The 23,742-nt window shown below is 31.0% G+C and overlaps 3 protein-coding genes and 1 long non-coding RNA gene across 8 annotated transcripts; 2 read left to right on the top strand and 2 right to left on the bottom strand.

The window, feature by feature from the left end:
- Positions 1–1,149: 1,149 nt before the first annotated feature.
- Positions 1,150–2,257, top strand: LOC115874750 (ADP-ribosylation factor-like protein 2). The gene is made up of 5 exons (XM_030890027.1): positions 1,150–1,319; positions 1,393–1,503; positions 1,640–1,802; positions 1,858–1,938; positions 2,005–2,257. Exons 1-5 carry the CDS (start codon positions 1,255–1,257, stop codon positions 2,137–2,139), a joined length of 555 nt encoding a protein of 184 aa, XP_030745887.1. The 5' UTR covers positions 1,150–1,254; the 3' UTR covers positions 2,140–2,257.
- A 12-nt stretch (positions 2,258–2,269) lies between these two features.
- Positions 2,270–4,063, bottom strand: LOC115874748 (protein CLP1 homolog). Its single transcript, XM_030890026.1, has 6 exons — positions 3,450–4,063; positions 3,219–3,389; positions 2,972–3,162; positions 2,738–2,912; positions 2,544–2,685; positions 2,270–2,468 (listed from the first exon to the last, which is right to left on the bottom strand). Exons 1-6 carry the CDS (start codon positions 3,931–3,933, stop codon positions 2,357–2,359), a joined length of 1,275 nt encoding a protein of 424 aa, XP_030745886.1. The 5' UTR covers positions 3,934–4,063; the 3' UTR covers positions 2,270–2,356.
- A 1,553-nt stretch (positions 4,064–5,616) lies between these two features.
- LOC115874751 lies at positions 5,617–6,366 on the bottom strand. The gene is made up of 3 exons (XR_004048886.1): positions 6,171–6,366; positions 5,865–6,121; positions 5,617–5,810 (listed from the first exon to the last, which is right to left on the bottom strand). It is a non-coding gene; the product is annotated as an uncharacterized LOC115874751 (long non-coding RNA).
- Positions 6,367–17,491: 11,125 nt separating this feature from the next.
- LOC115874747 (extensin-like) lies at positions 17,492–23,295 on the top strand. 5 transcript variants are annotated; one of them, XM_030890023.1, is made up of 17 exons: positions 20,469–20,607; positions 20,671–20,745; positions 20,808–20,882; positions 20,946–21,020; positions 21,083–21,157; positions 21,220–21,294; positions 21,356–21,430; positions 21,493–21,567; positions 21,630–21,707; positions 21,771–21,848; positions 21,912–21,986; positions 22,049–22,126; positions 22,190–22,264; positions 22,327–22,401; positions 22,464–22,541; positions 22,605–22,679; positions 22,742–23,294. In XM_030890023.1, exons 1-17 carry the CDS (start codon positions 20,566–20,568, stop codon positions 22,787–22,789), a joined length of 1,227 nt encoding a protein of 408 aa, XP_030745883.1. In that variant the 5' UTR covers positions 20,469–20,565; the 3' UTR covers positions 22,790–23,294. The 5 variants fall into 5 exon arrangements, with proteins under 5 accessions (XP_030745882.1, XP_030745881.1, XP_030745883.1 ...); XM_030890024.1 differs by lacking the exon at positions 20,671–20,745 and having other exon boundaries at positions 22,742–23,295; XM_030890025.1 differs by lacking the exon at positions 22,327–22,401 and having other exon boundaries at positions 22,742–23,295.
- The last annotated feature ends 447 nt before the right edge of the window (positions 23,296–23,742 follow it).

Here is a 23,742-nt window from a genome sequence, read left to right as displayed (position 1 = left end):
GATAGCATTATGCTCCTTCCTTAGTCTTCTTATTCAAAGCTTAAACCATATCGATATTATTAATAATTTGAAATGTTAGGAAACATTGAGAATAGTGTTAGTATGCTAATTGTAAAAAGATATTATAGTTATGACAAAATATAATTTATAAGTTCAAACACGTTATAATGCATAATATACCTACACCTATATAATAAATAATTTGTTTATTTAATATGACCCCTCATTATAAATAGACTATTTCATGCTACTTAAAGCGTATAATAGTTTTTAAGATTAACATTTTAAGAAAAAAATATATTTTTTTTATAAAAATTGTTGCTTCGTCTAAAATGGTTAATCCCGTTATAATTTTCCAAATTAACCTACCGTTTTAGAGAAAAATAAAAAATATGTAAATATGGTTGAATTTTTCCAACCATAAATCCGATATGATGTCCAAAAAATTAAAACGCCTTTCTAGGGTAATATAATTTCATTTTTATTTTCTGTCCTCCTTTAACATTTGAAATCAACAAACAATATGACGTTAATCAAAATTAATAGTAACCTAACTATCTATCAAAGAATGAAAACGAAAATATATTACTATTTCTATATATTATAGTGATATGGTGAGTATAAAATAACAATAGAATAAAAAAATATTTTCAGGGTGGTATATTTCGACCCCAGGAACATGTCTATGAGGTTTTTTTTCGCAAAAAAGATGTTGAAAATCGTGCATTTTCTTTTAAATGTCCCTGTATATTTTTCGAAAAGTTTTTGGAACTGCCTGTTCAGCGCAAATTTCCCCCACGATATAATTTCTTAATCTCTGATATTGCCATAGTTACGGCTTTACTCTATAGTCACGGCCTATGGTCACGGCTTCTATATATCCTTGGGTCACGGCCACAAAATAGAAATCAACCAGAACGCCGACTCAGGGTGCAGCCACACTATCCTAAAAACGGCGTATCGGCGTAACGGGCGTAATGACCTTGAATGGATTTCCAGTAATTCTATTGGCTGAAACATTCATCTGTCAGAAATTTTATCTGTCAAATTCATCTGTCAAAAATTTCAGCCAATAGAATTACTGGAAATCGATTCAAGGTCGTTACGCCGTTACGCCGATACGCCGTTTTTAGGATAGTGTGGCTGCACCCTAAGGTTTTGATGATGTTTTGTAGGGAATGACCTGGAATGACAGAATGACAGTGACAAAACAACAAATAAATAAGTAGTATAAGTAGAAATAAATTTTATAAAATGGGGTTTTTAACTGTTTTAAAAAAGATGAAGCAAAAAGAAAAGGAGATGAGGATTTTAATTTTGTATCCTTTGTTTTGAAATTTATCTAATTTAGTATCTTAAGTCATTTCAATATTTTCCTTAAAATATTTATAGAGGTTTAGACAATGCTGGGAAAACAACTATTTTAAAACGATTTAATGGGGAACCTATTGATACCATTTCACCAACATTGGGATTTAATATAAAAACACTAGAACATAGAGGGTGAGTCATTTATAAGTTACTTTTGTAATTAATTTATAACAATCGAAATCGATGGAATATACATACAATTACAATAAAATTATTATTTTAATATTACTTTCTATAAGCTGAAGACATTAATGAACTATAATTTTAGCTTTAAATTAAACATGTGGGATGTTGGTGGGCAAAAATCATTGAGATCTTATTGGAGAAATTATTTTGAATGCACAGATGGACTGATTTGGGTTGTAGATAGCGCAGATAAGAGAAGATTAGAGGATTGTATGAAAGAACTTCATGCTCTATTATTAGAAGAAGTACTTCTTTGTGGATATGTTGTGGGATACCTTTAACATTTATCCATATTTTTAGAGATTGGCAGGCGCAACATTACTTATATTTGCAAATAAACAAGACTTGCCAGGAGCTTATAACATAGATCAATTAAAAGAGGTAAACCTTCGTTTTTTATTTGTGAATTAGGGATATGTATTTTGTTTTATATTTTGTAACATCTAGTCATTGGAGTTGGACAAAATCAAGACACACCATTGGAAAATTATTTCATGTAGTGCTGTAACAGGAGAAAATTTACTGGAAGGAATAGACTGGCTTATAAATGATATTGCTGCTAGAATTTTTACATTAGATTAAAAATATATTAATATATCTCTCCATTAATATTTTGTGCCTAAAGTATATACTAATTCTGTGGTACCATCTAAATTAAACTATTCTAAAAGATTTTTTGTATTAAAACATATTTTTTTTATTCTTATATTTTATTTAGTTGTACATATATTATAAAAATATTTATTAAAATAATTAACATTTTACTACATTATTTTTTTAAATGTATTTTACAGTATGGTTAATGGCTGTCCATGAATTGTATTTCAGACAAAACTAAAATATTATTGGGCAATGGTTTAGGTTGTGGTGATAGCAAAGTCAGAGTTTGCCTTTCTGTATCTATACTTGACCTAAAATGGTTTTAGAGATGATTATAATCAAATGGGAATTTGCTGGAAATAATTTATCAGAGTAGTTTAACTTACACACAGACAAAACCAGCTACATGCGACAATATAACATTGTCATCTTCCTTTTCTGCAAAACTTACAGCTAAAATATGATGTAAAATTCCTGGATTAGGTGTTAGGGCTACCAGTTTTGTAAGATGGTCCTCTGGCTTCATACCTATAAGATATTTTTTTGAAATAACAATTATAAAATAATAGGATTATCTTACCATGCGGTAAACAAGAGTCTGGTAACGGAGGTGCCCCAATTTTAAACAATTTAATTTCAGACCATTTCACATCAAAAGAATGTGGGTATAGTTGTTTTTTAGTAGTCCCATAAAAATATTCTCTTATTCTTTGATCTCTGATCTCTGATCGGGCATGTTGTGATCGTTCTACAACCTAAAATTACATTAAGTGTTTATTTAGAAATAAATAAATAATGTTATTCGTTATATTACTCCACCACTCTTTTGCAAAAATACAATTTTAACATAGTTAGGCATATCCCTAACTAGTTCATTGTAAAGTCTCTCTTGATCCAACACCAAAATAACATCAACCTCAAATGATTTTCCTGTGTGTAATAATTGTTTATATCCTTCCCCTTTGACCCACCCACATGTATTGATTATAACTCCTGAATGCCTAGCTTTATATAAAAATAAAATAAAAAAAATTGCCCATATTTTAGAAGAAATTACTTACTTTTTTTATTAACTTCTAATCTCTCTTTAACTATCACTGCAAGTTGATCTATTATCATTTTGTATAGTTTGGAATTATGTTCAGGACTTTTATGACCAAAATTGAAGACTAAAGGGGCCTCTTGTGAAAAACCTTCATCAATTGAAGATGGCCTTTCTACTACTAAAGCACCTAAAATTTTTATTGATATTGCAATTTTTAAAATTAACCTAAGTAATTGTAACAACATACCTAAAGTACCAGGAATTGATATTGTACTTTGACCAACATCTATATCAACATATATTGGCCTCCTACCCATTCTAATTGCATAGTTCAACAATATTTTACATAGTGTTGATTTGCCAACGTCTGTTGGCCCCATTATCATCGTAATGGGTCCCCTTTTATTTTCTTTCTCACTCTCTGAACGCATTATCTCTAGTGCTGCATGGCAATTTGAATATAAAACCATAGGCGTTTCCTTTGCTGTATATATAACATCTGTTTTGCCTTTAACTTCAATGGTACACCCTTGCCAAGTATATACTGCTACTTTAGCGCCTGCAGTAAATTCGTAGGTTTTTCCTTTGACTATTTCAGTACCGAATATTTCTGCTAGGCCATTCTTTAAAGTAAGGTATACTTTTTCGGCTTTGGCTTCCACTTCAAATCGTAGCTCGTTGTCAGGTTCTAATTTATATTCTTGTAGTAAAGATTTTTTGTCCTCGGTCATTTTGGTATAAAAACACTATCACTAACAACTATTATACCAAGAAAAATCTATTAACCATAGACCAAGAGCAGACAAGGGATATAATAAACAAACCTTGAAACAAAAAAAACAAATTTAAATAAATTAATTGTTTAAGGTTATAATGTTCAAATATTTATAGTTTAATGGCCACAGCTGCCAGGGCTATCCTAGTAGTAGTAATATATCGGTTTGATAGCCACAGCTGCCAGGGCTATCCGGCCGGTTTTGTAGAATTATCTACCTACGGTTGAGCGTTTATATAAATGATGATAGACGAGAATCATTATAAAGCGAGATTAATTTTAAAATGTTTATTAAGTTAAAAAGCGAAAAGATGGCGATAAGTTAATTTTAAGTTAAGGTCTTCTTTATGATGCCAGGAATTGTAGGATACATTAAAATACGCAACCAACCGTCCAATCAGATGAAAGAGGTACGTACCCTATCGTTGGGTATTGTGCAATCACGTGATGCTGATGTCGTATGACGGTTAAATCTTTGGTTAGAATTTTTGTTGTTGTTTTTACAGTTTTTACTTTATTTTTCTATTTACGTCAGATTTATATTTTGTAATTGCCTATCAGACAATACGTATTTAGAAAAATAATAAGAATTAGGATCGTGTTTTTTTTTAAATCCTGGATATTAATTGGAACCCTTGATAACATTACTGCTTTTGATATAAAGTGCATTTTTGATTATTTACTTGGGCTAGGATATTAAAATATCGGTTGGATTGTACGACATAAATAGATGTAGGTATGATCTTTGGTATGATTATTTATATATATATATATATGTATGTATTTATAAAGCTTACTATCTGTTTTGCATTTTCAGTTTTTGATCAGACATTTCATTTTATTTGTGAAATGCCCACAAAAAAGCTTCCCATGATTCAACATCAGTGTGTTTGCTGCATAATGGATCATTCCTGCAGAATTTAGAGATCATTTGAAGACTACACAGAAAAAAACCAGATAATATGTTACATTTTCATAGAAATTGATAGCGAGACAATTTTATAGGCAAGTGTTAGCATTATTCGAGGCACCATCAAAGAAAGCAATAATAATATGCTTAGTCCCAGAGATATTACAGCTTAGTTATTTTGCCCTACAGGAGAAAAACCAGAGTAGTTCACTCGTAATTGCATTTTCTCGGCTCCAGTTAAAATGAACAAAGCTGGTTTTTCCTGTGGTCTTCATTTGAAATAACGTAAATAAATGTTTATACATATGTATGTGATGACTAAATTGGTGTTAAGGAAATAAAAATGTTTTTTGATATTAATATATACCTATATATGTATATTTATTTTGAAATAAATTACACTTTTAACAGTTTAATGGAGTTTTTAAAGCCAGTTATAATATTTATATTTTAAAAACTTGAAATCATGTGGATGTAATCACGCATTAAACCACAGACTAACTTATTATAAGTCAAAAAGTAGATTTTAGTGTTAACTTTATATAACTTGTAAGTAAAATAATAAATAAAACAAATATGAAAAAACCAACAATTCTAATGTATATATTAAAATACAGTACAATAATAGGTATCTGATACCCTCATTTAACGTAGAATAATATTCTACCCAACTCAATACTATGTCCAACATGAGTTTCAAATATATCGGGCCCTAATCGTTCTTGAAAATAATATTTTTTTACATTGTTTTACCATATTCTAAACTATTTAATATTTCAGTCACTTAAAAAGTTAATTTGTATTGAATAATTGTCTACCATTAAAGCAAATTTGGACTAGTATTTTTAATGGGCATATTCTGTGTATGGATAGATATAGGTACTTCCTCCAGATTTTGGGTTCAACCAATTTATTCTTAAAACCTGAAACATCTACGTATAAAAAATAGACAGGTTACTAATTATAATAAAATTTACCCTTAGAATTATACTTCTTTAACAAATAATTTCCATTGGTATACTTTTCCATGACAAATAATCAACTTCCTAACATTTTTTAATTGATGTAATACTTCCTCATGATGCGAAAAGAAAATCTTTTCTTTAGCACACAAAGGACAAACGATATGTTGGCTTACTTTCAGATTAGTTACTTTTCCATAGATATCCTCATGTCAATTCAAAGACGATGAACATGAAAATGATCATCACATGAAACATCACAAACTAAAAACCTAATAAACAAGTTTATATCGAATATAGAAATAAATTTAGTGTTCTTACCTATTGTGGTCCAAATCCACGTTAATAGATAATTAATTTTTTGGATTTTTATCTTTTATTTTTAAATATATCTTTCGAACTACTGGTTTTAGTAATTATTAAATTAAACGAACTAAAAAGTCAAAAATAATAAACAATTCTCGGGAGAACCACATCTGTCCTAATGAGCATCTGTCCGGGATGGCTTCAGTCACCCGAAAGTGCAGTCCACAGCATAAAATAATTAACTAGAAAGAAGTGTCAACTCTGTGTTAAATCGTGGAAACACGATACGCCACCGAAAGCCTTCGTTGTCGTCTGGAGAACTAACTTTCCAATTGACAGGTTGACATGATAAGGACATGATGGCTTAATTTTCATTTCCGTTTCCGGTTATTCAATGGCGGGCCCTCTTTCAGTTCAAATGTATTTTGTATTTTTTCTTTTCATAAATAAAACCAAAAAATAATTTATTTACATATATTTATTTGAAATATGGAACAACGTGACTAAATAAATATAAAAATATAGACGATTGTATTGTTTCAATACCAATTAGTTAATTATATGCACTTTTAACGTAAATTAGTTAAGTTGATGATCACTTACAGTAATTTGTAAATAAACACACGCATTCGCAAACTTCAAGGACAGAAAACGGGCACAGGAATATGAAAACGGGAGCCTTATACAAAAACCTGAAAACAGAAAAACAATTTTTTTATACTAAAATTAACAATGTAAAAATATCAATAGGTATAAAATATAAATATACTGTTTAAAAAAAGCGTCCATTATTCCCAAAGAACCTGGCTTATAAATCAAAAAGATGCAAAAAGAGACTTTTAGTCGGATAACATAATCAGATTATCAGTCCGATTTATTGCATTATTGACAATAAATCGCACATACTGGAGATAACTAATGTTGGCTATAGTTAAAAATGATCTTACCTTGCTGTAAATTGTTTCCATTTTCAAAAAAATCGCCGATCAAAGAGATTATAACACCATTTTCTTGCATCTAAAAAATGTAAAAACAGTGTTTATTTACTACCTATTTTTCATATACATGGGACATACATACTGCATAAACGTCATTTTCTCCAGGATTCTTCATGTAATACATATTTTATATACTTTATTACCTTTATATTTATAAATTTCAGCCGAAATATTAAACTGAACTTCCAAAACGAAACTAAACGGAATGAATTAAAATGGCGTCGAATATTTTCGAATTTGTTCTAGAACAAATCTGAAGTTGTCTCTGAAACTGAAATCTGTCAATTCTAAACATTCTAAACTGTGAAGTTAGACAATAGTTAGACAAAAACAATGCTGTCCTTGTCTAGGCGGCCATACTTGTCGTGAGGAGAATGACAGGAATGACACTAATGACTGTTTCCAATTTTCCCATTTCACTGTCACCCCCCTGGTCCACAGTGCAGTCGCCCGACTCCCCAGTTGACCCGAAAGTGTAGTCGTCGAATTTGTAACTGACCCGACTGACCCGTTCTCGGTGGACTTCGGCGCTAGGGATACGTAAAGAGAATTTTATCGGAATAGATTGGGAACGTATACGTGAGAAAAGTTTTTTATTCGTAATACTAGCTGGTTGTGCGATTTCATTTCAAGTTGGTTATGTTATTGGTTTGGTCTGGTCAGACTGGTTAGTCCATTTTGTTAGATCATAATAAATTTTATCTATGTATTTATATGAGCGAAATACCACTCACTCTGACTAGCTACGAAATCTCCGAAACTATACGTCCGATTGACTTGAAAATTTGCGTAAATTAATACATTATTGATGTTGTGATCAATTAACTTTATTTCTTATTTGAATATAGCTTGCAGGCAGGGTTCGGAAAACTACATGTTACTTTTAAAAACTACATAAACTACATTACATGTAGTTAATGTAGTTTATGTAGAGGGTGTAGTTTATGTAACCTATGTATGTAACTTTCAAATGTCAAAGGTTTGAGGTGAGGTTATAATAAGTTGAAGCTTTAAAAACACATAATGTATTTAAAAAACAGGAGAAATATGGCTTTAAATATAATATTTACATCATATTATCTCTATTACACCTCATACAAAGGAAAATTATTCATAATATCAATACATAGTTTATTAACGTAGTTTTCATGTAGTTAATGAACGGGAAAAGACGTAGTTTTTGAAGAAAAACTACACGTAGTTAATCAGGTAAACTACGTCTTAATTAACTACTTCCGAACCCTGCTTGCAGGTATACTTGTATATGAATTATTATGCAACTTTTATTACTTTGACAAAAATAGGAAAATTATATATAATTAAAAATTATATAAAATTATATACTATTAAAAATTAATGGAAAGGCACCAATCAATCTTTACCTACTTTAAGTTAGGTATTTCGTTCAATAATATCCAGTATTTTTAAAATTAAATATTTGAAAAAAAAACGTTTCCGGACATACAACAATGATAAAAATTGGTGACGAATCACCTCCTGAAGGTGAAGGTTGGTTACATACCATTGCGATAAAAAAAAGTAGTACAACAAAATATGATTTAATCTGCTGGTCTATAATAAAATATTAAAAATTGCCCATTTTTAAAAGATAGGTAAATTTTTTATACTTTTATCTCGCCACGTATACCTACCAATTATTGCCAAATTCATGGTAACGCCTAAAAATTTAGGTGGCATAATTGTATTGTTTTCATAGTGACGACGATATCCTTATAGACCAGAAGTTCTATCTGGGACTATTAATTCTTGTACTACTTTTTTTTTATCGCAGTGGTATTTAACCCTCAACTGGGCGTGGTGGGGTCCGGCGGACCACAAGCACTATTTAAACCTCTGTAAAATGTTTACGTTTAAGAATTAGGCCTCGCCGCGCGCCATTTACCTTTAAGTTAAGTTTTAAGGGTACAAATATGCAACTGTTAAAGGCGCACTTGATTTTATCAAGTATTGTTCCTACCAGCGGGGGCTAAAGTTTCATTGGGGTCTGTGTGGCACCACCACGACAAGAATGTTTCATTATTATAGGATGGTGGGTAGTCTAAAAAGTGTGCCTCACTGGGACGCTAATGTTGGGGAAGTATTAATTGAGTGGTTTGATGAACTTAAAGAGGTTTAAGTGTGATGAATACCATCGAGACATTGATTTTTCTCCGAAGCGAGTAACCATAACTCCGAGGGCTTTTTTAAAAATGAAAAATAATTTTAAAAAACACATTTTTTGAATAAAACGTTTACATGATCTCTATCAATAAATGTCATAGTTACTCTATCAATAAATGTCATAGACTTGGTTATCAAACCGTGTTTCCGTAAATTACTGAAATACCTACAAATTTTCTAAAAAAATATAAAAACACATTTTTTGAAGACAACAAAATAATATTAACTAAACAAAACTAGAATACGTCATTTTTGCAGTATCGCAAGCAAATAAAAATTAATACGTAGCCAAGAGTCATAATTCAGAATTTCTCTGGGGGGTGTGCCCAGCAGTTCCTGGGGGGGGCACCCCCGGGCCCCCTGTAGTTACGCCAATGTTAACACCCGGTATATTGAAGTTCTTCGGCATCATAGCCTTCTAAATATAGTTTGTGATCGAATTTTCAAAAATGTTAAGTAATTTTCGAAGTAAGTTCGTGTAGTATTAAAAATAGAAATAATGGGACAAAGGAAAAAAACACAAATAATAAAATAAATAATACCATTATCCTTTATTATTACACAATCCTAATGGACATAATAAATACGAAGATTTTTAGGATTTCTTAAAAAAAAATAGGTTTTGGTTGACCCACATCATGTTTAAACATGTTTCCAAAATGAAAGCTCCATCTTGCCTAATAAGAGGAAAAAACTTGCTCCCATTCAAATAAAAAAAGGTTACGGACCCTTGTAGAAACTCTGTTCTACAACAACTTTTAATACTCTACAATGCTCTAATTCGGACATCTCTGGAGTGTTGCTCTCACGTGTGGAGCTCCGCCCCAAGCAAAAAATAAGTGTATTTACTTTTAACCAGATGGATAGAAGTTCCACGTTAAGTAAAAAAACGATGTCGTGTGCCAAGGGTTAAAGTGAGGGGCAACTAAAAAGAAAAAATGTAAAATAAAATTTTAAATTCTAATTTAACAAAAAACATTCAATATCTACTAATAGTGATGTATCATTATTTGCATTCAAAAAATTTATATGTATATTTTGCAAGTAACAATGTTCAAAAAATTATATTTGCAAATAATACAATATCATAGAAAAAAAAGGTGTCAGCGATGGCTATGAAATGAAGATCGCTGTCATTTTATATATTAGTTTATTAATTGCAGTAAACATTATGTGGTGTGCGGTGTGGATATTTTATATGTAATTTTTTGGATTATATTCGACACTATTTTTTTGATATGACCCAACACTGATGAAGGGTATAATGTTAGATGAAACGTTTTTTTTAAACCAAATAAAAATAATGAAAAACCAAATGAAAAAATCAGCGTTTTTCCCGAACTTAAATCCCAAGAAAATCAAACTTCGTTCAGTTACGTGTGCAGTGTTTACTCTTTTACTCTTCAATCTTAATGTAAACTGTAATTGATTCTAATATTAGTAAATATTAATTTAATTAGATGTTATTCGTTACTAATAAATTGAGTGTTGTTAACAAAAACTTCTTAAATATAGATTTTTTATTTTCTGCATAAAATAGTTTTCCTTAAAATTTTTTTTTATTTAAACAAATATGTAAACATGTTCCATCCTCAAGAAGTACTACCCATACCTCCAAAGGCTTGTCTCTCACTCTTTGAGAATGGCGAACCTGGAACAAAAGAAAAACAATCCTTAATATACCAGTTATATATTTTTTTGTGCCATTAATAACTTTAAATTAATAACAAAGTTTGTTGTTTTATGTTTAACCAAACTTATACTATAAGAAATGAAAGTCTTCTTACCTTAGTGAGAATAACAAATGCTTCAGAAGTCATCTGCTTTGCATATATTTGCAGAACAGCCCCAGCCTCATACATTTTAAAGGCTTGCAAACTTTTGTAGGCCCTTAGTTGTTGTCGGGTGTATAAACGAGATACTCAGTTATATCAATTATTGTAACATTGGGCAAGTTAACAACAGGAAAACAGTTCATTTGGTAGCAGTGAATATGGGTCGATATCGCCGATCCCTTTAAGTTTTTAATCATACGTGTTGGAATGGTCAATAAAGCTTAAGTGGAGTGTGTTTAAAACTGGACAATTATGTTTATTTTATTCATATTGTGGAATCTCCACTCCAAGTGTTGTTGGTTCAGCTTCGATAGATTCAAACACGTAAGATAAAAACGTAATAATAATACGAATTCTATAATTAATTTTATAATTTCAGATGTATCTTGATATCCAAAATTAAGGTAAGAAGGATAATGAAGATTGTGAAATGAAAGTATTATGAATGTATAAAATTGTAATAATAATAACATATATTTATATATTTACATTAGAATTAAAATTTATCATTTACGGATTTTTGCTTAATGGTTTTAAACTTATTAGAATTATTTTATTTCTTTCAAGTTATTTAATTTCTAGTTATTTACAGGCAACAATAGTTTTGATTATATGTATTGATGTTTTGAAGTACTACCATGACGAGTCTTATTATAGAACAATACACGCGCGTCAATCGGAAATAGAGGTAACATTTTACCTATAATGTTACTAATATAATATACTTTGATTATAATTAATGTTTGTATCATAATTTCTTAAAAATATCAAGTTAGTGGATTAATAGCAATTTTAGACATATATTTTATCGAAGAGTGTGTTGATAAGACTAAAATAAGCTTTGTTTTATCTTTTTTTTTAGAAGGGAGATGGTTTGTATCGTAGAATACATTACAGTATTTAATATCGTGTACTTTGATATTCTTTTCTTAATTTACTGTAATTTCTTGTTTCCTATAATGCCAAATCTTGACAATATGGTGAAGGTTGATTTTTGATCTTATTAGTTTTATAAGAATAATAATAGAAATACAAGACTAAATTAAGACTTAGTTTGTAATTTATATTAAGATCTTTCTTATAATATTTGTTATGTCTTAATCTTAATACTATATTATGCTTGGTCTGGAAAATAAATGTTAAAATATCTTAATTTTGCATATCCTATTCCATCCTTCCATTAGGAAAAATATGGTTTATAAATCATATATGCTAAGAAAATCAAATAAATTTGGTGTAAGAATAGAGAAATCTTAATGTAGCAGAAAAATTAATGCAATATATGTATAAGCAGAATTAAACAAGGTCACTGATGTTAATGTTGCTGAAGGCTGATTCTACAATTTTAATTACGGAGGCTAAAAGGCCTTTTAAGGCCTCCGTAGTTTTGATGTAATGTTAAAAAAACCTATTATGAACATGACATGGAGCTACAGCATTTAAAAATTAAAAGAAAAAACTTGGACACATCATTTTTAATTTCCCGAATTTTTAATAAAGCACTTTTTAAACGTAGCATAATAATCTAGATAGGAATCTAGAGTTTTATTTCTATATAATTTTATTGACTATGAAAATACATAATAAGCGTTCACATGTTGTACGAAATATTAAAATAATAAATAATATGCCGCGTACTATGATTGAAAAAAAAAATAGCGCCAGCGATGACTATGAAATGAAAATCGCTGTCATTTTATATGGGAAATGTCCTTAATCGTCATTTCCCAGCCAACTGAACGCCGTTTTTTCAATCTTATGGTATATATTGACAAAAAACACTGAAAAGCACATATTTGTTTTCTACTGAAAATAATTCCAAAATTACTCACAATCTGGCAACATCGAAGATGTGCGCATGCGCAGTGTCTAGGACTATATGCAGCAAAAACTCGTTTCAAGGTCAGCCACCGGATCCACACCATTACCGGCATAAGGTGTGGATCCGGTGGCTGACCTTGAAGCCCATATTTGCTGCATTTGATCATCGATACTACGCAAGCGCACATCGTCGATGTTGCCAAATTGCAGTTTATTTTGGAATTATTTGCAGTTGAATATTTTTTTTGACTGTTAATTGCTGTTAATCAATAATAATACAAATTCTATAATTAATTTTATCATTTCAGATTTATCTTGATATTCAAAATTAAGGTAAGAAGGATAATGAAGATTGTGAAATGAAAATATTGTGAATATATAAAATTCTAATAATAATAACATTTATTTATATATTTACATTAGAATTAAAAATTATCATGTACGGATTTTTTCTTAATGGTTTTAAACTTATTAGAATTATTTTATTTCTTTCAAGTTATCTAATTTCTAGTTATTTACAGGCAACAATAGTTTTGATTATATGTATTGATGTTTTGAAATACTACCATGACGAGTCTTATAGAACAATACACGTCAATGGGAGATAGAGGTAACATCTTACCTATAATGTTACTAATATAATATACTTTGATTATAATGTTTGTATCATAATTTCTTAAAAATATCAAGTTAGTGGATTAATAGCAATTTTAGACATGTATTTTATCGAAGAGTGTGTTGATAAGACTAAAATAAGCTGAATAAGCTTTATGTTTTATCTTTTTCTCTTTAGAAGGGAGATGGTTTGTGTCGTAGAATACATTACAGCATTTAATATCGTGTACTTTGATATTCTTTTCTTAATTAACTGTAATTTCTTGTTACCTATAATGTCAAATCTTGACAATATGGTGAAGGTTGAGTTTTGATCTTATTAGTTTTATAGCTGTGTTTATACAAGACCAAATTAAGATTAGTTTGTAATTAGTTTGTGATTTAAATTAAGATCTTTCTTATAATATTTTTTATGTCTTAATCTTAATACTATATTATTCTTTGTCTGGAAAATAAATGTTAAAATATCTTAATTTTGCATATCCTATTCCATCCTTCCATTAGGAAAAATATGGTTTATAAATCATATTATGCTAAGAAAATCACATAAATTAGGTGTAAGAGTAAAGAAATCTTAAGGTAGCAGAAAAATTAATGCAATATATGTATAAGCAGAATTAAACAAGGTAACTGTAAATGTTGCTGAAGCTGATTCTACAATTTTAATTAAGGCCTCCATAGTTTTGGCCACAGCCGATGGAGAGTCTTGCACTGATGTTTTAGCAGCGTGGAATATTCCTAAAACTACAAAACTAGTTGAATACAAGACTGAAGAAAATCTATTTTGTAAGGATAAAGTGTAGTTTTGTAAAGTCTGCCCTTTTATATACATTTAACCATTTTTCTCTTAAATCTGAAAGTTCATTCAAGTTTTGTTTATTTTTAAAATTTATGACCCATGTAAATAAACGTAAAGGTTAGGAAAACTGTTTCATAACTTTTTTATTGTAAGGATGTATAAGTGACAAAAATATAATTATTTAATAAATTGTATAAATTGTAATGCCTGATTCATAGCGTCCGTAAGGTAAAAAGTAAGAAGTATGTTTAAGACTATAAACTTAAGGGGTATTCCATGGTAACTATCGTTACATCTGCACGTTTTCTTAAAAGTCATGGTACTTTCCACCTTTATATGTACTCCTGGTATACCGTACTCTTTTGTTTGTGCATGTAATAAAGATTATTTTATTTTATTTATTTTATATGTTGTTTTCATTTTAATATGTTAACTTGCAAAACAAAATATTTCTTACTGTTATACACCTAAAGGTTCAAGGATTATGAATTACTATTGGATTTCAATGTTGCTTGCTTCTGTTGCCACTGAATTCCTTATAAGATGTTCAGCCTTTTAGCATAATTATAAATGAAATACAAGTTATATTTTCTTTCTCAATATTTAAAGTAGCAGTTAAGTAGTTGGCCAAAATTATGGTTGGGTTACAGGGGTCGTGGGTTGAGCAAAGCCAGACCTGCACATTGATTAGTTAAAAAAACGATATATTGCACATAAACTTAAACCTTTCTAATAACACAACCAAAACGAATTATAACAAGTAATTGTATGAAAGCGCCCTAAACAAAATTATTGAAGGAAACTTCCAAATATTATATGTCAGTTTTTAACATATTGTCCTGGTAAAAAAATTACATGGTATTTAATTGTTTATGATAGTATGTTCTCCCGCTGACTCAGGCATGGCCCACTTGATAGTGGCAATACATAATATGTGTACTTGGAAAAATTACTAATATAGTTAAAGGTGCATTCAAGTATTACGTATGCATTAAGGGGAGGGGCATGCCAAATGTTATATAACGGTAACGCGTAATTTCGAAATTATAAGTGGGGAAGGGGTCAGAAATTCCGAAAAACTGCATTGCGTAACCCTTGAACGCTCACTAATTTCTTTGAATAATTTATTATTAGAATATTTATTTGAAACTATTGTAACTATCGTTACAAAAATAAATAATATTTTTTATTTAACTTTCAACGAATGGTTAAATATATTTGTTATATTTGATTAGCTATCGCGAAACTCTCTTTGGCTGGCATGATTGGGTATTGATATTAAATAATAGAATTTTAATAAATTAAAAAATATGTTTTCGGTAACAATCGTTACATAAATTCAGTAAGCCAAACTATGCATTTAGATATATTTTAAAATAAAAAAAAAACACATTTTAAGGTACAGCAAAATATTAAGTGAATAAATAAGTTTTAGGTTTCAGAAAAAAATCAATAAGAATAAATCACCAAATTTTAAAAATTCACTGATTTTTACTTCAATTTACAGTTTTGGTCAAGTCTGAACTGTCAGCTACTGCCCAATTGGTATTTATAGACTATTTTCGTTATTTCTTATAAAAAATGAAAAAATTATGTCTTTTAATTATTTTAGATCCATTTTGTGTTTAAATTTTAATTATAAATTTCATCTGCCAAGGTTCATAATACCGTTAGCATAAACATAATACCCTTTAACATAAACAAACTTAACTACGCCGAATAAAGGTACAAACAGCTAAATGGTATCTGAAAAACTTTCATAAGCAAAACAAAATAATGCTGATTCCTATATCGACAATTTACATCTTAGATTCGCTGACACGAACCTTAGCTAATAATATTTTACATTCGGGATATTTGAATGCTTATTTATTGATACTGAAATCACCAATAAGAATTAAATTCACGACCGCCACTATCTGTGTGAAAATTAACTAGCAAGAAGAAAGTCTGAAGACGTATTTTTTAGTGTTTTTTTCTTGCGATTAGTGTGCTCTTTGTGTTACATTTTGCCGATAAATTATTTAGAGTATTAAAATAAAAATGGATCGTTCAAGATTTCAACGGGTCGTTTGCCATGAGGGGTACACCTACCACTTAAATAAGTTAAAAGGGGATGTAAGGTAAGCAGATTTTTAATGCTTAAATTTTAAACAAGATTGAATTTACAACAAAGTTTACATAAATACCCTAAATTAGGTTAACATTAAGAGGGATGTCGAAAGCATAGGGTACATGCAGACCCTTACCACGGCATGTTCATCTAAAAAATTGGTCAAGTGCGAGTCGGACTCGCGCACGAAGGGTTCCGTACCATTCATTATACAACATTAGACACTATATTATTTTAAATTTTAAACTTTTTTCCGATTTAGCTGACATTTTGAATGCGCGTATAAATAATTTAAAAAAAATGAATAAACACATTACTAAAAATTGTATTAATCAATAATAAATATGTAAAAAGTAAAAATAAATATGTATAAAAATTAAAAAAAAACGATTAAAAGTGTTACAGTTTCCTACGAATTATTTCATCAATAAGGTATAAAATAAATAGGAAAAAGGCGCACTAGCGTCTCTGTTAGGCTTTATAACTTTAACTTTTTTGACGCCCCTCCTAACAATAATAAAAACAAAGTGTGAATTTTATTTTATTTTATTTGGTAACAATAGCCTTTTTCAAGTTTATTATTCATAAAAAATAAACCTTTCCAGGTCAGTATCTATCGTAATTTAATATAAAAATATTACAAAACTTTTTTTTAATTTCCTCCGCTATGTTTATAAAACAATATCATCTAGTTTATTTATTTAATTACTGGGTTTTAGATATTTGGTTTGTACTTTTTCCAAAACATTGGATTGTAAGGCGACGGGCAAAATAGAGGCTGAGGGGCATTTTACGCCGATTAAAGGCGTCCACAACCACCCTGTACCGAGGGGCAAGCATCAGGGTATATTGGTTAAGAACGCTTTAAGGGAAGCCTCTATAAAGGAAAGGGGCAGTTTAAAAAATATTTATGAGAGGGTGGCAGTGAGGTAAATAAGTTTATTTTTTTACTATTTTCTTAGCAGATATCACTTAAATACAGGATGTTTTCGAAAACTATGTAATCCTTTGGAGGGGAGATCTTTATGATTTAGAATAAAATAAATTAGGTAGGTACAATATTTTTGAGTCAAAATTATTACTTTATGTTTGTCCTTACTTTTTTTGTATGACATTAACAGAAATTACAAAAAAGAGTATTTTAGAAGACATGTCAAAGTAACTTCTAAACAATTAGGTATATGGTACAAATATATAAATCAAATAAAAACGAACAAAAATGTCTCAAATTGAACAGTTTAATTACTTTTAGTACCTAAGTTTTTTAATACAAAAAAGTTTGTGGGTAAATTCCTAATATTACTCTGTAGATAAATTTAATGCCGTAATATTTTGTATTATTTATGCCCATTTCTATTATCCTAAAAAAACATAAATTTTTAAAACTTTGTTTAGTTTCAACTTCGGTTAGGACTCTTGGTAGGCACCTTTAAGGTGATAAATGGTGTTTAATTATATGGAATTTTATCATCTTTCGAGGGAAATCACATAGTTACCAGAAACAATGTGTACAAAATTATTTTATTTGGTCAAAAAGCATTACTTTACTCATTATGATATCATTCATATTTACGTTTCAGATATCCTGATGCTGCAATACATGTGCCGTACAATTCAATTAGAAGTGCCATGCTTAGGTGGAGGAGAACAAACACTCCTAATATTCCCCAAAATTTGGAAACGTTTGCTGAAATATGCGCATCCGGGGAGTTTCCTAGATTTTCTACTTGCTGCGAGGGGCCTTTTTATGCAGGGATTGTCTCTGTTAATAACAGCCATGCGATTATCTTTGGAAACCCTCAATTTGTGGGAGAGTTCGCAGGATCACGCCATTCATTTATGGATGGCACCTTTAGGGCTGTCCCGAGGATGCCGCATTTTGCACAAATACTTACTATATTTGCATCGGCAATGGAACACGTAAGTTTTTATTGATAATAAAATATGAATAATTATAATAATTAATGTTATAATGGAACGAATGCATACCTTTTATTATGGGTATTAAGAATTACATCGTATTAATTATTATTGTTAATTGCTTTCAGGCTTTTCCGGTAATCCATGTTTTCATGGAAAGTCGGATGAAATCATTGTACGATGCAGTATTTGCGTACATACAGCAACATTTTCCAAATTTTTTAAATGGAAATATTGTTACAGACTACGAGGTTACACTGGTTGAGTCTTTGAGAAATACCTACCCTAATACAATGTTACATGGTTGTTTTTTCCATTATTGCCAGGTAATAAAAAATTTTTACATCCCATAACAGAATAAAATATAGCGGATCTCCTTGTACTTATGCCATATACGAGTATATTACATTTTTTTCAGGCGGTCCTACGAAAGGCTAAGCAATTAGGAATTTGTAGGGCTATTGAGGCAAATCCCAATGGAAGAATTCTTTTAAAGAAGGTCTATTCATTGGCTCTGCTTCCTCCTGGCATGATAATTAATACACTCGAAACATTGCAGGTAATAATTTTTAATTACTTTTACAACGAGCACAATTTATTATTTTTTTTATAACTCAAAGGGATATAGAACTAGGTGCGATATTCAGGCCACTTTTTGAATATCTGAGGAGGCAGTGGATAAATAGGGTTACCCCAGAACACTTCAGTGTATTTAAATGTACACACCGGACTAATAACGTTATGGAGTCATATCATCGACGACTTAACAGCAAACTTGTCCAGCATCCAGGTGTATGGGATCTTATGGGTAACTATTTATAATTTTTAATAACCTTATAACATACCTAATATAAACTCGTTTCAGAAACACTTATAGATATTCAAAATATCGCAGTTCTAGAGTTTAAGCAGCTAGAACAACAAAGAAGGGTATTTCGAGTATGCACCAAAAACAGGGTCTTTGACTTGAGACTGAATCAAGCCTGGGACAAACTCTCGGACGGTAGATTTACTGTCGAGGATTTTCTGCGTCAGTCGGTACATTTTGTTGAAGGTCTCGACCAGCAACTTCATGCGTGGAACGATAATTTGCCAGATGAAGGTGAAGAGAGGGACCTCATTAATTTGGCAAATTTTCCGGTGCAGCCTCAACCAGTGCCATTGCCACTTGCCCTTGCTGCTGTCCCTGCCCCTGCAGGTGCTCTTGCCCCGGCACCTGCCCTAAACGAACCACCCCCCCTTGTATATTTCCCACCACCCTGCGAAAATCCAGCTCCTGCCACTGCTCTTGCTCCAGCTTCAGCTCCTGCCCCTGCTCTTGCTCCAGCTCCTGCTTCTAATGAACCTCCACCACTTTATTATTTTCATCCCCCTGTAAATTATTCTGTGGCAGTTGTTCAGGAGCCTGTTTTTGAACCCCCTACCCCTCCTCCTCCTACCCACTCTACCGTACCAAATAACTCACCGTCTCCAATTCCATCTTGTTCGAACTTAACACCTAATTCTCCTTTAATGACGTTTAGCTCTTCGTACCTACCCCCTCATTTACCTTCTAACTCTTTTTCTCCAATTCCATCTTCGTCTTACTTACCCCCCAACTCTTTTCCTTTACCTTCTACCTCATTTTTCCGACCTCATTATTCACCTGATAACTCTTCTTCCTCTATTTTATCCTCTCCTGGTAATTCTCCTAACTCACGTCCAAGTTCGCCCCACTTACCTGAACCAGAAATGGTTGAATTTCCTGATACCCCGATTCATTCCCCTTCCCCAACCAATCCTCCTTCCCCTCTACCAAATATCCCACTTCCCCCGACACCCGATTATTTGATCGAATCGGAGGATGAGGATAATGTATACGAAAATCCTATTCCCAGAGTAGGCAAGTGGATAGTTTCTAATTTTACGATTCAATAAATAACCAAATTTTTTCTTACAGCTTGGACCCCATCAGTGCAAGACACACCTTATGATGGTACATTGCACTTATCCATGAGGTGTAACGTGTGCTACATAAACAGAAAGCAGGTTACATTTGAATGTGGTCACATGGTTTGTGTTTCGTGTGCAGAAAGAATACTGGACCTGGTTAATCCATTATGTGCTTTTTGCCGCAAATCAATAAACAATGCGCCAACACAATTATATTTTTAGTTTAATCTGGTTAAAGGTAAATACACTTTTTGTAGATTATTTAGAGAATAAAATTTTATTTTACATTTTCTCTTTCTAGTTGCCCCTCATTTTAGCCCATGGCACACGACATTGTTTTTTACTTAACGTGGAACTTCTATCCCTCTGGTTAAAGGTAAATACACTTTTTTAAATTATTTAGAGAATAAAATTTTATTTTACTTTTTCTCTTTCTAGTTGCCCCTCACTTTAGCCCATGGCACACGACATTATTTTTTACTTAACGTGGAACTTCTATCCCTCTGGTTAAAGGTAAATACACTTTTTTTAAATTATTTAGAGAATAAAATTTTATTTTACATTTTCTCTTTCTAGTTGCCCCTCACTTTAGCCCATGGCACACGACATTGTTTTTTACTTAATGTGGAACTTATATCCCTCTGGTTAAAGGTAAATACACTTTTTTAAATTATTTAGAGAATAAAATTTTATTTTACTTTTTCTCTTTCTAGTTGCCCCTCACTTTAGCCCATGGCACACGACATTATTTTTTACTTAACGTGGAACTTCTATCCCTCTGGTTAAAGGTAAATACACTTTTTTAAATTATTTAGAGAATAAAATTTTATTTTACTTTTTCTCTTTCTAGTTGCCCCTCACTTTAGCCCATGGCACACGACATTATTTTTTACTTAACGTGGAACTTCTATCCCTCTGGTTAAAGGTAAATACACTTTTTAAATTATTTAGAGAATAAAATTTTATTTTACATTTTCTCTTTCTAGTTGCCCCTCACTTTAGCCCATGGCACACGACATTGTTTTTTACTTAACGTGGAACTTCTATCCCTCTGGTTAAAGGTAAATACACTTTTTTAAATTATTTAGAGAATAAAATTTTATTTTACATTTTCTCTTTCTAGTTGCCCCTCACTTTAGCCCATGGCACACGACATTGTTTTTTACTTAACGTGGAACTTCTATCCCTCTGGTTAAAGGTAAATACACTTTTTTAAATTATTTAGAGAATAAAATTTTATTTTACTTTTTCTCTTTCTAGTTGCCCCTCACTTTAGCCCATGGCCACACGACATTGTTTTTTTTACTTAACGTGGAACTTCTATCCCTCTGGTTAAAGGTAAATACACTTTTTTTAGATTATTTAGAGAATAAAATTTTATTTTACATTTTCTCTTTCTAGTTGCCCCTCACTTTGACCCATGGCACACGACATTGTTTTTTTTTACTTAACGTGGAACTTCTATCCCTCTGGTTAAAGGTAAATACACTTTTTTTAGATTATTTAGAGAATAAAATTTTATTTTACATTTTCTCTTTCTAGTTGCCCCTCACTTTAGCCCATGGCACACGACATTGTTTTTTACTTAACGTGGAACTTCTATCCCTCTGGTTAAAGGTAAATACACTTTTTTAAATTATTTAGAGAATAAAATTTTATTTTACATTTTCTCTTTCTAGTTGCCCCTCACTTTGACCCATGGCACACGACATTGTTTTTTTTTACTTAACGTGGAACTTCTATCCCTCTGGTTAAAGATAAATACACTTTTTTTAGATTATTTAGAGAATAAAATTTTATTTTACATTTTCTCTTTCTAGTTGCCCCTCACTTTAGCCCATGGCACACGACATTGTTTTTTACTTAACGTGGAACTTCTATCCCTCTGGTTAAAGGTAAATACACTTTTTTAAATTATTTAGAGAATAAAATTTTATTTTATATTTTCTCTTTCTAGTTGCCCCTCACTTTAGCCCATGGCACACGACATTGTTTTTTACTTAACGTGGAACTTCTATCCCTCTGGTTAAAGGTAAATACACTTTTTAAATTATTTAGAGAATAAAATTTTTATTTTACATTTTCTCTTTCTAGTTGCCCCTCACTTTGACCCATGGCACACGACATTGTTTTTTTTTACTTAACGTGGAACTTCTATCCCTCTGGTTAAAGGTAAATACACTTTTTTTAGATTATTTAGAGAATAAAATTTTATTTTACATTTTCTCTTTCTAGTTGCCCCTCACTTTAGCCCATGGCACACGACATTGTTTTTTACTTAACGTGGAACTTCTATCCCTCTGGTTAAAGGTAAATACACTTTTTTAAATTATTTAGAGAATAAAATTTTATTTTACATTTTCTATTTCTAGTTGCCCCTCACTTTAACCCTTGGCACACGACATCGTTTTTTTACTTAACGTGGAACTTCTATCCATCTGGTTAAAAGTAAATACACTTATTTTTTGCTTGGGGCGGAGCTCCACACGTGAGAGAAACACTTCAGAGATGTACGAATTAGAGCATTGTAGAGTATTAAAAGTTGTTGTAGAACAGAAAGTTTTTTTTCTACAAGGGTCCGTAACCTTTTTTTATTTGAATGGGAGCAAGTTTTTTCCTCTTATTAGGCAAGATGGAGCTTTCATTTTGGAAACATGTTTAAACATGATGTGGGTCAACCAAAACCTATTTTTTTTCAGAAATCCTAAAAATCTTCGTATTTATTATGTCCATTAGGATTGTGTAATAATAAAGGATAATGGTATTATTTATTTTATTATTTGTGTTTTTTTTCCTTTGTCCCATTATTTCTATTTTTAATACTACACGATAACTTACTACGAAAATTACTTAACATTTTTGAAAATTCGATCACAAAGTATATTTAGAAGGCTATGATGCCGAAGAACTTCAATATACCGGGTGTTAACATTGGCGTAACCACAGGGGGGACCGGGGGTGCCGGCCCCCCCCAGGAAGTGCTGGGCACCCCCCAGAGAAATCCTGAATTATGACTCTTGGCTACGTATTAATTTTTATTTGCTTGCGATACTGTAAAAATGACGTATTCTAGTTTTGTTTAGTTAATATTATTTTGTTGTCTTCAAAAAATGTGTTTTTCTATTTTTTTAGAAAATTTGTAGGTATTTCAGTAATCTACGGAAACACGGTTTGATATCCAAGTCTATGAAATTTATTGATAGAGAAATTCATGTAAACGTTTTATTCAAAAAATGTGTTTTTTAAAATTATTTTTCATTTTTAAAAAAGCCCTAGGCCCCCCCATGCCCACCCCTGGATAGGATAAATTGCTAGTTACGCTAATGGGTGTTAATTAACCCTCAACTGGCGCGATGGCGTGGTGGTAACGCTT

Source organism: Sitophilus oryzae, unplaced genomic scaffold (assembly GCF_002938485.1).
Source record: "Sitophilus oryzae breed Bouriz unplaced genomic scaffold, Soryzae_2.0 scaffold_1297_pilon_pilon, whole genome shotgun sequence".
In the NCBI taxonomy this organism is placed as follows: Eukaryota; Metazoa; Arthropoda; class Insecta; order Coleoptera; family Curculionidae; genus Sitophilus; species Sitophilus oryzae.
The sequence above is the reverse complement of the archived record's forward strand: the minus strand, read 5'-3'. Positions and strand labels throughout refer to the sequence as shown.